The sequence below is a fragment of the Nerophis lumbriciformis genome, linkage group LG08 (assembly GCF_033978685.3).
Source record: "Nerophis lumbriciformis linkage group LG08, RoL_Nlum_v2.1, whole genome shotgun sequence".
Taxonomy (NCBI): Eukaryota; Metazoa; Chordata; class Actinopteri; order Syngnathiformes; family Syngnathidae; genus Nerophis; species Nerophis lumbriciformis.
The window spans coordinates 9185001-9200969 of NC_084555.2; the positions used below are offsets into that span (position 1 = coordinate 9185001).

General features: G+C 38.0%; 1 protein-coding gene across 5 annotated transcripts in view; it reads right to left on the reverse strand.

Moving 5' to 3' along the window:
- qkia (QKI, KH domain containing, RNA binding a) overlaps positions 1-15969 on the reverse strand; it is a 148856-nt gene that overhangs the window by 98473 nt on the left and 34414 nt on the right. For all 5 annotated transcript variants that reach the window (XM_061968208.2, XM_061968210.2, XM_061968206.2 and 2 more), the window contains exon 2: positions 5362-5504. In XM_061968208.2, coding sequence (XP_061824192.1) covers positions 5362-5504 — 143 coding nt within the window. The remainder of the gene's footprint in view (positions 1-5361; positions 5505-15969) is intronic.

Sequence of the window (15969 nt, forward strand, 5' to 3'; positions counted from 1 at the left end):
ATGCATCAATATACTGTAGCTCTTGTCTCAAAGTAGGTGTACTGTAACGACATGACTTATTTAGAGTTTTTTGCGGTTTTCCTGTGTGTAGTGTTTTAGTTCTTGTCTTGCGCTCCTATTTTGGTGTATTTTTCTGTCTTTTTTTTTGGTATTTTCCTGTAGCAGTTTCATGTCTTCCATAAAGCAATATTTCCCGCATCTACTTTGTTTTAGCAATCAAGAATATTTCAGTTGTTTGTATCCGTCTTTGTGGGTACATTGTTGATTGTCATGTCATGTTCGGATGTACATTGTGGACGCAGTCTTTGCTCCACAGTAAGTCTTTGCTGTCATCCAGCATTCTGTTTTGGTTTACTTTGTAGCCAGTTCAGTTTTAGTTTGGTTCTGCATAGCCTTCCCTAAGCTTCAATGCCTTTTCTTAGGGGCACTCACCTTTTGTTCATTTTTGGTTTAAGCATTAGACACCTTTTTACCTTAACGCTGCCTTCTGCTGTTTCCGACATCTACAAAGCAATTAGCTACTGGCCGCCACCTACTGATATGGAAGAGTATTACACGGTTACTCTGCCGAGCTCTAAACAGCACAGACACTCAACAACAACACATCGTTTGCAGACTATAATTACTGGTTTGCAAAAAATATTTTTAACCCAACTAGGTGAAATTAGATAATCTCCCACGGCACACCAGACTGTATCTCACGCGGCACAGTGGTTGAAAAACACTCATCTTTGCAAATATTTGACCAAAAAAAACCCCACAATTACATGTTATGTAAACCACAAGGAAGTGTTTTAAATGTAGAAACAAGTCATATTACGACCCCTCTAAGTCATGCTACATTGCGTAACTGAGTATGTCTTAAATCCAATCAAATGACTCATTAAAGGTGCATACCTTGTAGCTAAGGTTAGCTTGAATTGGGAAGTACAAGGAGAGGAGCAATGGCAGCAGGAATAGCAAATAATTCCATTTAGACCGGCAGCTGATTTCCCTTGGTTCCAATCACTATGTCTATTTATAAGAAAGCTATCTGGCATTTTTTCTTGTCTTGTAATGACCCAATGTGGCAGAGGGGGGGCTAGAGATATGTGCAAACTAAAAGTGAGTGATGTGTGTGCCTTTTTATTTTTTGCATCGCCATGTTGCACCCGTTTGTCTGTCCTTTGAATGAAAGCGTGTCTGCTAAGGTCATCACTGAATCACGTCAGCCACAAGGGGGAAACCTAATTAATTTAGTAGCTTTCCTGGCAGCTTGTAAACACAATGCTGACTTTACCGCCTTGCTCAGTGCAGTGCAGCAAAGCACGTCGGGCAAAAAGGGTTGTGGGGGTGGAGGGCACCAATAGTTCATTCATTGAGTAAGATCAAATATATCATTATTAAGCCTAGATAGGTAGTTGGAAGACCTTGAGACAGTGGAATCTCCAAATTATCTTTATTGAGTGTGACATTACACGAGAAGTCCTTTTTAGTGAGACTTCAACTTGGCAAGCATCTAAAGCAGGGGTCCTCAATCACATTTGTAACACTTGTCCTGTTTCCAATGGGAAAACATGCTATGATGGACGGGACAGTAAGGGGTCTGGGGATATTAATTATTTTAGGGAAAAAATCAGTCCCTTCAGGATTTCACGATTGTGCTAATTCCCAGCTTGCACTCAAACACAACAAAACTGTTTTACCAATCAAATGTCTCACTGCATCGCCAGACATCTTCACTTCCTTGTTTCCATTGACAGAAGATTCATTCATTCATCGGTTTATTACTCATCGTTCACACAATTACCAGGAAAAATCACCGCAATAGATCACTCAAAGTTCTCACGGGTAAACTACGTGCAATGTGTTGGACCATACAAAACGATCAACTCTCAAAACATGCACAAACGTACACAAGAATACCGTATTTTCCGCACCATAAGGCGCCCTGGGTTAAAAGCCGCGCCTTCAATGAACGGCATATTTCAAAACTTTGTCCACCTATAAGCCGCCCGGTGTTGTAAGCCGCATCTAACTGCGCTAAAGGAATGTCAAAAAAACAGTCAGATAGGTCAGTCAAACTTTAATAATATATTAAAAACCAGCGTTCTAACAACTCTGTTCACTCCCAAAATGTACGCAAATGTGCAATCACAAACATAGTAAAATTCAAAATAGTGCAGAGCAATAGCAACATAATGTTGCTCGAACGTTAATGTCACAACACACAAAATAAACATAGCGCTCACTTTCTGAAGTTATTCTTCATTCATAAATCCCTCAAATTATTCTCCTTCGTTGTCCGAATTGAAAAGTTGGGCAAATGTGGGATCCAAAATGTCGTCTGGCGCTGTCTCCGTCTCCCTGTCTTGGTGAACGTCACGTGTGTTCGCCTTCTGTCATCCATTGTTCCCACGCAGTTAGCAGTCTAGCTTCGAATGCCCTGTTGACACCAATATCTAGCGGCTGGAGGTCTTTTGTCAATCCACCCGGAATGACGGCGAGTATTGAATTAAGCGCGTAAGCGTGTCTCTTAATGTGATGTTATGAGCTAGCAAATATAACAACTACACTACCCAGCATTCAACGATATTGACGAGCATACGCGGTAGCCCTGAGAAGCGTTGTTGTATGCTGGGAGTTAGAATGTGGTTATGAGCACGCTGTGAGTAAACGTTCAGAACTCAGTTAACACGCCTCGTCTGCATTATTTATAATTAGACAGACAACACACTTAATAGGAGCCATTTTGGGGTCTTTACATAAACACACAAATAGAAATGAAACGTCACATATCCCAGCATGCACCGCGCGCTTCTTCGTCATCCACTGTTCCCACGCAGTTAGCAGTCTAGCTTCGAATGCCCTGTTGACACCAATATGTAGCGGCTGGAGGTCTTTTGTCAATCCACCCGGAATGACGGCGAGTATTGAATTAAGCGCGTAAGCGTGTCTCTTAATGTGATGTTATGAGCTAGCAAATATAACAACTACACTACCCAGCATGCAACGATAGTGACGAGCATGCGCGGTAGCCCTGAGAAGCGTTGTTGTATGCTGGGAGTTAGAATGTGGTTATGAGCACGCTGTGAGTAAACGTTGAGAACTCAGTTAACACGCCTCGTCTGCATTATTTATAATTAGACAGACAACACACTTAATAGGAGCCATTTTGGGGTCTTTACATAAACACACAAATGGAAATGAAACGTCACATATCCCAGCATGCACCGCGCGCTTCTTCTACGGGGAAAAAAGATGGCGGCTGTTTACCGAAGTTGCGAGACCGATACTTTATGAAAATGAATCTTAATATTTATCCATATATAAAGCGCACCGGGTTATAAGGCGCACTGTCAGCTTTTGAGAAAAGTTGTGGTTTTTAGGTGCGCCTTATAGTGCGGAAAATACGGTATATGCAACTTGTGGATAACAGAGCAGATAAGATGTAATAATAATGATGATAATAATAATAATAACAAAAACGAAAATTGGAAAGCCTTTGGTGGTGTTTAATTTATAATGTATGCACAAATGTGTGTGAATTGGTCACATGTGTAAACAAACATGCGCACACTGTTGGCTAAGATATGTATTACATCAGTGGTTTTTCAAACTTTTCACCAAGCACCACCTCAGAAAAAACTTGGCTCTCCAAGCACCACCATAATGACCAACATTAAAACATAACAGCATAGTAGGCCTAAGTATTCATTACAAACAAAGTTTTATTTAACAAGTATATTTAATAACTTTGGCCACTGTAACATTACACACAGTTTGAACGGTAACACTGTGTGTAGATATTGGAGAAGAAAAAAACTGGCGTACCACTAGATGGAGCCCGCGTACCACAGTTTTAGAATCACTTTATTAAACACATTAAGCCTAAATGTACACTTTATGAATAAAGAATATATTGAAAACAACTAACACAAAAGTGAGTACACTCTTTAGCCATTTTTTATATGGTACACATTTTAAGGTGGAATATTAAAACTGGAGCTTGGATATACTGAAGAGCAGTCAGTGTACAGTTGGTATACAAAGTGCCATTTCCATAGTAATTTCCTTCAAGATTATTTATATTGATCACCTGTCTTCAGCATAAATGTTAATTTTCCTTTTTAGGTTCAGGCTAAGATATTTTTTGTATTTTCCTTGCAGTAATACATGTATACTTTGGTGTGATGAGTAAAGCCTATTTTGTTCATTTATGTGTGCTGTTTTTCTTTACATTTGGTCATTAATTAGTTTTTTGTCAGCAAATTTCCCTATCATACTTACAGAGTGAAAATCACAACTATTTATTGCAACTTTTATTTTCTCCTGCAGTTTTATTGCAACAGTTGACATTGCTATTTTTGAAAAGAAGTCCAATTTAGGCATCTTAAAAAAGGGCTGCGACATTCTGGGGACAAAAATGGTCTAAAACTGCTAAATTGCTGTCAATGTTCAAATATGAAGAAAATAGGGAAATATGTATAAATTAGGGATGTAAAGGTATGAACATTTCATATCACGGTTATTGTCACTAAAATGATCAGAGTTATTATTATTGTGGTATTATTGAATGTGCTCAAAAAAGTATACAGAGTATACAGAGATTAAAATATTTTGATTTTATTTTTAAACTAAAAAAATGGACCCCCTGTTAGAAAGCCCACTATTTTGCATGTTTTGTGTTTTTTATGCTTCACTAATAAGAGTGGCGGGTATTGTGGTGTCTACTCTGTTCACAGGTCCTTCAACACACAGTATAAACATCTGTGTGCCTTCTTTCTCCAAGTATATATTGATCACTCTGTTTTAAGTAGCACAGCTTGTAGGTTCGATGTGTACAATTAAATATTTTACTTGCCCAGACAGTAATGTGTTAATAAAAGTTTAGATTGGGGTATGTCGTTTCTTAATGGGGAAAGACGTTAATGTATTTTGTTTCATTGTTAGCATTTACGCTAGCGACCGCCAAGAGTTTTACCGCGGTTATCATTAATACCGTTAATGGCTACATCTCCAATGCAAATAAAGCACATTTTGTAGATTTGTTAAAATCCTGTGCTATTTGGCGTTAAGGTTATAAAATAACCCACTTTATACACTGATTAACAATTGATAAAAACACAAGTGGACATAATGTTAATTAAATAATAAGCCTTAAATCAACTTTTTTTTAAAATGCTGCCGCAAAATCTGCCATTTAAAGCCTGCAAAATCCCAGAGGGACTGGAAAATGCAATTTGTGACTGAAATGCTTCTTATCCTTGGTTGCCTCCATTAATTTCCTGGTGCAAACTGCTGGGATTATATAAACAATGCAGACCCCATCCTCGCTTTCTAGTGTATGACGACAACTACCCGTGGTGCTTTGCTACTTACGTCTGGGTACTCTTTGACAGGCACGAACAGTTTTTCCTGCAAGTAGACCACGGGTCCCGCAGGCTCTGGCAGCTCTAAGGGGTGTCTCTCCACAAGGCCATTCACTGTGTCGCTGTACATGTGTTTGCGCACTCTGTTGATCTCTGAAAGAAAAACAGAAAAAAAGACGGCCACGTCAATATTTGGCGGAAAACATACAAACACGTATGAGCTTTGGTATCAGATGTGTCACTTGTATTGACTTTTTTTTAATCGTTCCAGATAAAGTATTGGTAGCATATCAGAGCTTATTGTAACAAACAGAAAACATAAAAGTTAGGCCTAGTTTGGACAGGTAGCCATTATTCACAAAATAGCAGCTGGACACAACAGAAAGAGCCATTAAGGGCTGCATAATGACAGGGTAAAAGGCCACACGCTCCAATAGTTATCTGCAGGGGTCGGGTGGGCTTCTGCTCAGTTTGTAATGTGGGAGGATCGATTACCAAATGGCACACATTTTGGTCACGTTGGCTCACTTCACACTTGTTGCAACATTGAAGTGATGAGCTCACCCATCACTGATATAGGATGTGCTGTGCATGGACTGAATTAGCACATTAAATCACATAGGGACAGTGGAGAGCGGTCTATATTAAAACACTAGCAGGGGAACTTGACACTCGGCCATAGATACCAATTTAAAGAACGCCTGGCCTCCAAGTCTTAACCTTGCACGGAAACTCATTTAGAAGGTGGGTCATACTTATGTAAGTATCTCAAGAGGGGAGAGTGGAGTCTTAGGTGTATATATTATGTTACATAGCAAAAAAAAAAAAAACATCTAATAGAATTACACATTTGATTAATTTGTTGGGGAATTCCTGCTGCTGTTGAAAACCATGAACAACAGATGTATGCTTGATGAGCTCATGGACACATGGACATGGACATCTGGCCTGCAGTTTTGGTGGACAACACCTTTGGGACGCATCTACTTGGTGCAAACAAGAGCGACTTCTTCCCTCCCATATTAACTCATCACTCAAGTACACAGATACTGTTAGAACTACAAAATACAACCATAACATCGTACTACACCCGAGCTATTCAACCAGCGACTAAATCCAGCCCGGGAATAATGCCAGACTAGCGATGTAATGATAAACAGTATTAATGATTACCGCGTTAAAATTCTCGACAGTTCGTATTCGATTATATAATCGATTATTTATACATCTTGAATTATTTTATTGTATATTATTATATTGTTAATATTGAATATTATTATTATTATATATTCTAAATGTTTTACAATTACCCTTATTTTTCGGACTATAAGTCGCAGTTTTTTTCATAGTTTGACCGGGGGTGCGACTTATACTCAGGAGCGACGTATGTGTGAAATTATTAACACATTAGCGTAAAATATCAAATAATATTATTTATCTCAGTCACGTAAGAGACTAGACATATAAGATTTCATGGGATTTAGCGATTAGGAGTGACAGATTGTTTGGTAAACGTATAGCATGTTCTGTAAGTTATAGTTATTTGAATGACTCTTACCATAATATGTTACGTTAACATACCAGGCACGTTCTCAGTTGGTTATTTATGGGTCATATAACATACACATATTCAGCCTGTTGTTCACTATTCTTTATTTATTTGAAATTGCCTTTCAAATGTGTATTATTGGTGTTGGGTTTTATCAAATAAATTTCCCTCAAAAATGCGACTTATACTCCAGTGCGACTTATATATGTTTTTTTCCTTCATTATTATGCATTTTCGGCAGGTGCAACTTATACTCTGGTGCGACTTATACTCCGAAAAATACGGTAATCATTAATAGTATGTCGACAAGGCTGCACCTTTTGCTACTGAAGTATGCATTATTGCTTCATTTCTGTTTTTTCGGACGTTAGCGTGCACAGCATATATATAAACATATGGAAGACTAGAAGCATGAAAACTGTAGATGCCTGCTAACTGAAAAAAAACAAAAAACATCCCTATTTGGTGAGCATGAATCCTTGATTTAATTGTATTGCCTTCTAAAACTGTTGTTCAGACACTTTGGCCCCAGTCGGCATAAACTTGGAGCTCAAAGACGTGTGTCGTCTAGCCACCCATTCACACCCTTGGCTTAAAATACTGCCTGCTGGCAGCTGCATTGTATGATTATTATTGTTTCTCTTGACTTAATAATCATTTCACGGCATTCAATCGATCGCAACTGGACTGTTTGGTTTGTCTGAGAAGTTTTGCTTTCATCCGAGTAGGCTTCATCAGTTTGTGCTCAAAGACTTAGATTGGTCATCTCTCGTAGTTAATAATCAATGCTAATTTCCTCTTCTTGGCTGGTTACTCTCTGGTGTTTCGTGGTTCCTATTAATCTTCTGTTCAAATGTACAGAGCATTTATTATTTTCTTGTTTCACTGCTTTACATTCATTTTAGCTGAACGCCACGGTTGGCATTGCTTGTCCTCCTTTTTTCTGTGTTCCGCCCTAACCCAGCTAACACATAACGTTAGTAGAATGTTAAAACGCTAATGGTTCTCCCATGGTTGGTTAGAACCAAACCTAGAATTAAGGTTTAGAGAATGTTAGCATTAAAGTCGCATTTTAGAAATGTCTACTTTAACATATGCAAGTAATCAATAATTAGAAATATGTCAATCAATTTAGAATCATACACAATCAAATCGCGATGCTTTGGAGAATTGATCCTTTTTCCCACCTCTAGTAAGCGCTGCTCAATTCCTCATAATGAGTGTCACGTTGTAAGTAGAATTCTTAATCACTAATCAATTACCGTATTATCCGGACTATAGGCCGCTATTTTTTTCCCCACACTTTGAACCCTGCAGCGAATTTATGGATTTGTGTCTGCAAACGGCCATCATTTTTTGTATTCAACAAATACCTTTTATAGAAGACTGACAGAGACACTGAAAAGGAGTGTTATTGTTTGTGCTATGGCGCCATCTTTTGAATGAGTTCACCCACTGCGGGGTTACAGGTTTAAAATGTACTTCCTGTTTCCTTCCTTGAACCGGAAGTAGTAGTCTACAGCGTTTCTCCATTCATCACTCCAAGCAACATTTGCAAGTTTTACAATATAACTAAAGCAATTATTGCTTTTTAAACCATCCCATGTGTGATGTCTGTAGGAGTGATTTAATGCATATTTGCACATGCTATCGTAATGTAATCAAGCTAGCGCCGCTGGCATTAGCGACTATGCTAACAAGTTTACAAGTGTCTGTGTTAGTATTATTAATTTACAGTGGCATTCTTTTTGTATTGTTTCAGTTTCATAAATTCACAAAAACATCACTGTGGAGTAATTGAGTCTGTTTAGCAGATTAGAGAGCTAGCTTCTTAGACTTAGACAAACTTTATTGATCCACAGGGGAAATTGTTCCACACAGTAGCTAAGTTTTAAAGGGTAAGGATGGAAAGGATAAAGCAGGTATTAAGTAGACTATAAATGTACCATAGTAGCAATATAAAATATAACATTTACATTTTATATATACAGTATATAATATATACTGATATATTATATTCTTATATTATATATATATAAAAAAAAAATATATATATATATATATATATATATATATATATATATATATATATATATATATATATATATATATATATCATACAGATCATATTCTGCAGCTAGTGGGTCTATGACAGTGGCCTTGTGGTTAGAGTGTCCGCCCTGAGATCGGTAGGTCGTGAGTTCAAACCGCCAGAGTCATACCAAAGACTATAAAAATGGGACCCATTACCTCCCTGCTTTGCACTCAGCATCAAGGGTTGGAATTGGGGGTTAAATCACCAAAATGATTCGCGACCACAGCTGCTGCTTACTGCTCCCCTCACCTCCCAGGGGGTGGAACAAGGGGATGGGTCAAATGCAGAGAGTGACTTCTGTTATGTTTGATCAGCCGTTTTACTGCCATGTGACAGGCACAGATTGAAAACAATTAAGGCATGTAAATAAACAAATAATAATAATAAACAATTTGTAAATAAACATTTACAAAATATTTTTACCGGTATAAATCTTTAGTTTATAGTCCGGTGCATATATGTAAACATGGATATTTCTTCTAAAATTTGGTGGGTGCAACTTAAATTCAGATGTGCTCAACAGCCTGGAAAATGCGGTAATCTTACTACCTCTACTACCCAAGGGATTGAGCAAAAACCCACATTGCTCAAAGCATTTTCCCCAACTTTCTCCTTAATTTCTTGGTGAATAATGCATGGGTCCCAAGGACAACATCTGGGTATATGGAGGAGGTGGCTCCCCACCCAAATTACAATAATAAAAAAAACAGGGCTGTTATATGATGTACGTCCTTGTAGAACAGATTTACGGCAAGTCTTCTATAAAACAGCCGACTGCATAGTGGCAAAATGACAAAGCCATTTCCAGCGGCGGTTATATGATCGATCGGCGCTGTGCACACGGTTGGACAGATGTTCACTGTGCACTGCGTGTTTGTAGACAGAATGCGCTGCTTAGTCTTAAACTAAAACACTTCCAAAATATTTGGAAGCAGTCGATTTAATAGCAGCACAGATTGTCACTCATGGAGGCATTAGGAATAACAAAGCGATCTGTGAAATGGATCAGAAGCAAGAACATTTCCAAATGCGTTCATATATGCAGACTAAAGAAAAAAGTGTGACAACAACCACCAGCACCCCCCACACCCTCTCTCTCCACCCCCTAATTCTATTTCCTCTTGCCGAAATGCCACATTAACATAAGGGGCCGTGCTAGGCTATCAGTGGAGACGTGTAGCATTTGACAACCTCTAATTTCAATGCCGGGAGTCCTTTCTGAAGCGCTGCACTCACCGAAAAATTACCCCACACCTTGCGAGACTGACAAAATCATTTGTCTAGCTGTCCGCCGTGACAGAAAAGGCTGATTGTGTGAGAAAGATAAGAAATGGAGGGGGACGGAATCTTGGGAGAAGAAGAGAAAGAATAGAGGGGGAAAAAGGAAAATTAGCAGACAATTTACTTAAACCGTTTTTGCAGTGGGTACCCAGACAGCATGTTGTACCTGGTTACTCCACTTGGACCACCTCATAGCTGTGTGCCACTGTGTCATCAGCAACCTGACTCAGCAATCTCCATAAAAACTGCTATCCTGTCAGTTTCCCTAATGGAGGGACACGTAACACACTCACACTGTCTAATTGTCCGGTTTTCTCAGTCAAAAGAGAGAGACAGGGGATATCGCCCTTGAAAGTGGTTGAAATGTAAAGGCAAAGAAGAAAAGAACTGCTGAGCAAGCAGCTGTAGTCACACTTCCTTTTCCCCGGCTAAAACTGCTCATTTTATCTTTATCTTTTTGTTTCTCACCATTAGTGCCGTATCGCCTTCAATCTCAGGGAACAAAAAGGACGCTATGGGCCACTTTTTAAACACAGACTGTTAATCGCTAAATGTTGTCAACAAAAAGCACAGTAGATACATGTAGGGATGTAAAGATATGAACATTTCATATCATGGCTGTCACCAAAATGATCATGGTTATTGTCATCACGGTATTGTTGAATGTGCTCAAAATGTACTCATACAAACTTATACCGTATTTTTCGGACTATAAGTCGCAGTTTTTTTTATAGCTTGGCCAGGGGTGCGACTTATACTCAGGAGCGTCTTGTGTGAAATTATTAACACATTACCGTAAAATATCAAATAATATTTAGCTAATTCACGTAAGAGACTAGACATATAAGATTTCATCGGATTTAGCTATTAGGAGTGACAGATTGTTTGGTAAACGTATAGCATGTTCTATATGTTATAGTTATTTGAATGACTCTTGCCATAATATGTTACGTTAACATACCAGGCACGTTCTCAGTTGGTTATTTATGCCTCATATAACGTACACTTATTCAGCCTGTTGTTCACTATTTATTTATTTTAATTGCCTTTCAAATGTCTATTCTTGGTGTTGGGTTTTATCAAATAAATTTCCCCAAAAAATGCGACTTATACTCCAGTGCGACTTATGTTTTTTTCCTTCTTTATTATGCATTTTCGGCAGGTGCGACTTATACTTCGGAGCGACTTATACTCCGAAAAATACGGTAACCAAGTTTTATTTAAAGAGACTTCCTTTTATTGTCATTCAAATTTGAATTTTACAGTACAGATAAGAACATTTTGTTGCATTAACTCGTTGTAGTTCAGGTTAAAAGAGCAATAAGGTGCAGATATAAATAAATAGATTACTGTACAGATAAATATATTGCACTTTTGCAATACATTTACTAAATAATGTAATACAAAAAATAAATAGCTACACAATTTATTTTCTTGGCAGAATAAACTTGGGCGATATATTGATTTCATCGATAAATTCAAGTTTTTTGCAGACGATTTGAAAAACAAAAAAAATTAAGGTTTTTCTCCTCTTGCAGGCATACTTGTTGCCCCCATGAGCTTCCGTAGCCTTCGCCCGCTCCCTTTCTACCTTAGAGAAGATTCACAAGCCTAGCTAATGCTAATGAGAGTGCGACGTTTGTTCCAAGAAAAAAAAAAAAAGTTGCCAGTGCTTTAGATTTGCGGCAACAGGCATGAAACAAAAGACTGCACGATGCAAAGTTTCTTGAAAAGGCAGCAGAACAAAGAACTTATTCCAGCATCTGAAACAGCCTCGATCCGAGTGAGGGATATGCAACTCAAGACCGCAACAACAACAACAACAAACTCCACCAAAGAAGCAGCTGCTTACTGTGGTGGAATCATTTACACAAGGTACCACGTTTGAGGAGAAAGGAGAATAATACACAGAACGATCACTAAAACAGTCTCTTTGCACATCCAAACCGGACAGCTCATATGTGCATGTACTGCTGCAAAACTCTTGTGGAATGATAACACATTTAATCATCAATATAGTGATACATTGCATGTGCAATGAGGTGTACATTGTCTTTAACATCCGTACACACTTACAAGGTGCCAAGGATAATTAATGGAAAGGCCTGCCACTTACTAAAACTATAGTCATGTCAAAGCTTTACTTGATTATTTATTTGCATACAATGTACAATACTACATTTTTATTTACGGAATTATTTGATTCAAGACAAAAGTTTTAAGTTTACACTGTATTGATCTGATAGATTTTTAATACTATTTAACGGTTATTGGTATCTTTAGTGATTACGTTTATAGTTTATTTGCCTGCAATGTGCAATGCTAAATTTTGTTTACAGTAGTTTGTTTTTTTAAGACAGAAGTTTTAAGTTTTCACTTTATTAATCTCAATGTTGGAAATGACTATTTCTTTGCATGCAATGTACAATGCTACATTTATGTTTACATAATTATTTTATTCAAGCAGAAGTATTGCCTCCCAGAGGTAGCTCTTTATTTAATTATCTGAAAATAATTGCATTGGATGTACAATTTATATCTGGTCTAAAAAGAAGAACATTATAAAAAAATTAAATTTTGCTAGGAGTAAGATGCAGTGTCTGCAGTGACATTTCAAACAGCTAGTTTGAGTTAAAATAAAAGCAAAACTTGTTTTAAATGATCTCTGTCATTTGTATTCATTGGTGTCTTTAAAAAGTAGGGGGGAAAAAAATCAAATAGTATAAATCATGAAAAAATTGGAGATTTTATTTTTAGGCCATATCGCCCAGACCTATCCATCCATTGTCTACCGCTTGTCTATGTTGTATAATAATAATGTTCTGGCTACTTAAGAGACATATTATTTTCATTTGAGTCTTAATTTATAAAAGTAGTTATTTTTTAATGATGAAGAAAAAAACGTGTGTCGGATGTGTCACGTCCAATGTAGGTGATGTCACGCAAATGTACTTCCTGTGGTCATATTGTTTCGAGTAACGATTGTTCTCTCTCTTTCTAAGAGGGGTTAAGTTTGCTAGCTCTTGCTTTTTTCTTCAGTAATGGGAATGAGCAGGTGGATTTATCATTGTTATCAATCACAGTTTTACGATAATGTTGACTTGAAATGGTAATACTAACCGTTGGGAGTTTTACCGCAATTTATCTTTATGCTGTTTATCGTTACATCCCTAGATTCATGTGTACAAGGAGATATGGCTTAAAATCTATGCAGCAATAAATATTGTAGCCTTCTGCGATAACGATAAATATTGAATGTATATTAGGTTACAAAGGTTCCTAATTTGGCTGCTGACATATGCAGTAACATACTGTATAACATCATTTGCACTTGTACTGTTTTGTTAAAATGATGAATCTACTTGTTAATTTACTTTTATTATCCGCTTACTTTCTGTTGTGACATGGATATATGTACACTTATAAATAAATAAATGGGTTATACTTGTATAGCGCTTTTCTACCTTCAAGGTACTCAAAGCGCTTTGACAGTATTTCCACATTCACCCATTCACACACACTGATGGCGGGAGCTGCCATGCAAGGCGCTAACCAGCACCCATCAGGAGCAAGGGTGAAGTGTCTTGCCCAAGGACACAACGAACGTGACTAGGATGGTAGAACTTCTATTAAAATGTATTGAGCACTTTTTTTTCTCCTGTTGTTTGGATACATTAGTTTTGGGCGATACCACAAATTTAGGTATCAAAGTAGGTACAGGGGCAGTAAGGGTTATACCAATGCTGATACTGATACTTCAAATGTTAAATATCATTGAATGATTACATTTTTGATCACAATTATAATCAGACAAAAACACAGAGTGGTGGTGTAACTATATTATTACAAATTTTAAATTATGACCTACTAATGACTCTATAATAATAGATTTTATTTTTATATCGCATTTCTAGACACTCAAAGCGCTTCACAGAGAAGTGAGAACCCATCATTCATTCACACCTGGTGGTGGTAAGCTACTTTTGTAGCCACAGCTGCTCTGGGGTAGACTGACGGAAGCGTGTCTGCCAGTTTACGCCTACGGCCCCTCCGACCACCACCTATCATTCATCATTCATTCACCAGTGTGAGCGGCACTGGGGGCAAGGGTGAAGTGTCCTGCCCAAGGACACAACGGCAGTGATTTGGATGGTAAGAGGCGGGGAGCGAACCTGCAACTCTCAGGTTTCTGGCACGGCCGCTCTACACACTACGCCATGCCGCCCTCTGATTTAAATTCTTTATTTTTTGCCTTTCAAGCCGTCCTGTATCCAGGGACTTATTTCTAAGGTTTGTAAACAACAAAAACGACAAAAGATAGATGTTTTGATAGTTAAAAAAAATGGATCTAACCACTGGGGTATCCACCTGATACCATGCTACTTAGTACTGTTACTGTCAATATTTGTATCAATCTTTGTTTACGTTCAAAAGATCTAGCTTGCAATTAGCATATCTTCCCACGGTGTGTAGTGTAGCATGTTTAGCTATTCCAATTGCGAAAATGCATAAAGCCTGCCAAAAATGTGATCACACATGACTGAGGATTTAAAAAAAAAAAAAAAAAACAGTCCAGTAGAGGTTGAAAAGAGGACGGAAAGGGAAGGAGGAAAAATGGGTAAGTGAAACTTTTTTTTAATGCACCAGGCGCTTTTTGATGTAATGAAAAGTAAACATCACATTGGGATAAACTTGGCGGATGGGTTAGCAGCGAGATCAAAGATGGAGCAAGCCATATGAGACAAGTGAAAGTCTAATAACGTAAATTCAAATTCAAATCTGTTGCGATTGGATGATTTTGTGCCCCAATTTGAGGATAGTATGCATTAGGATGTTGACTGGAAAAAAATGTGTTCACACTTCATTAATATTTGTAACAACATTCCTGCATATACTAAGAATACTGCGTAACCATAAACAATCGATGATCTAATGTCATGTTTTAAAAACACTTGTTTCCATTTGATGCAACAAGTGTCCTCCAAAACACATACTTACAAGTCATACTACATCACCCTAGGCATGAAACGATATACAGTTTATTAATATATGTTAAACAGGTATTGTACCCTTTTAAAAATGTTTAAATATGCAACAGTATTTTCCCCCTTAAAAAATCTGAAAAAGAAGAGCCATCTCATGTCCGGGGTCTGGATAAGCAAACAGGTGGGTTTTTCCTTCTCACTCAGGCCCTGTCTATATTAAGCCGGATAACTCCTTAAATAACTATTTAGCCTAAACCCCGTGTCAGCCACACTAACCCATTGTTTAAGGCTCCCTTCCTTGGATTTTTTTTTTACACGGGTAAGTGCACCGTCTATTTCTTGACTCTCCGGCTCCTAGCTCGGTATAGACTCATTGATCGTTTAATAAACTGAGTTCGGAGAGGAAGTGACGTCAGAAACAACACGCCACAGCCAGCTTCATTAAAACCGGTTTCCACTCAGAGGAAAACACTAGAAAGATAGAGGGGAATCATCCAGACATGCCCGTGTTTCTCCTTCTTGTACATGTACAGGCGCTTGTAGCAATCACACATGAATACCTTAAGAGAAGGAAACGCGCGACAGCAGCTATTTCGGATACACCATATCTCAGATGGCAACATAGCAATGTTGAGCGACTGTTTTGGATAAGGCCTGGAAGAACGGCCGCTTGGTGGGATATGTTTGTCAACGAGTGTGTTGTGCCAG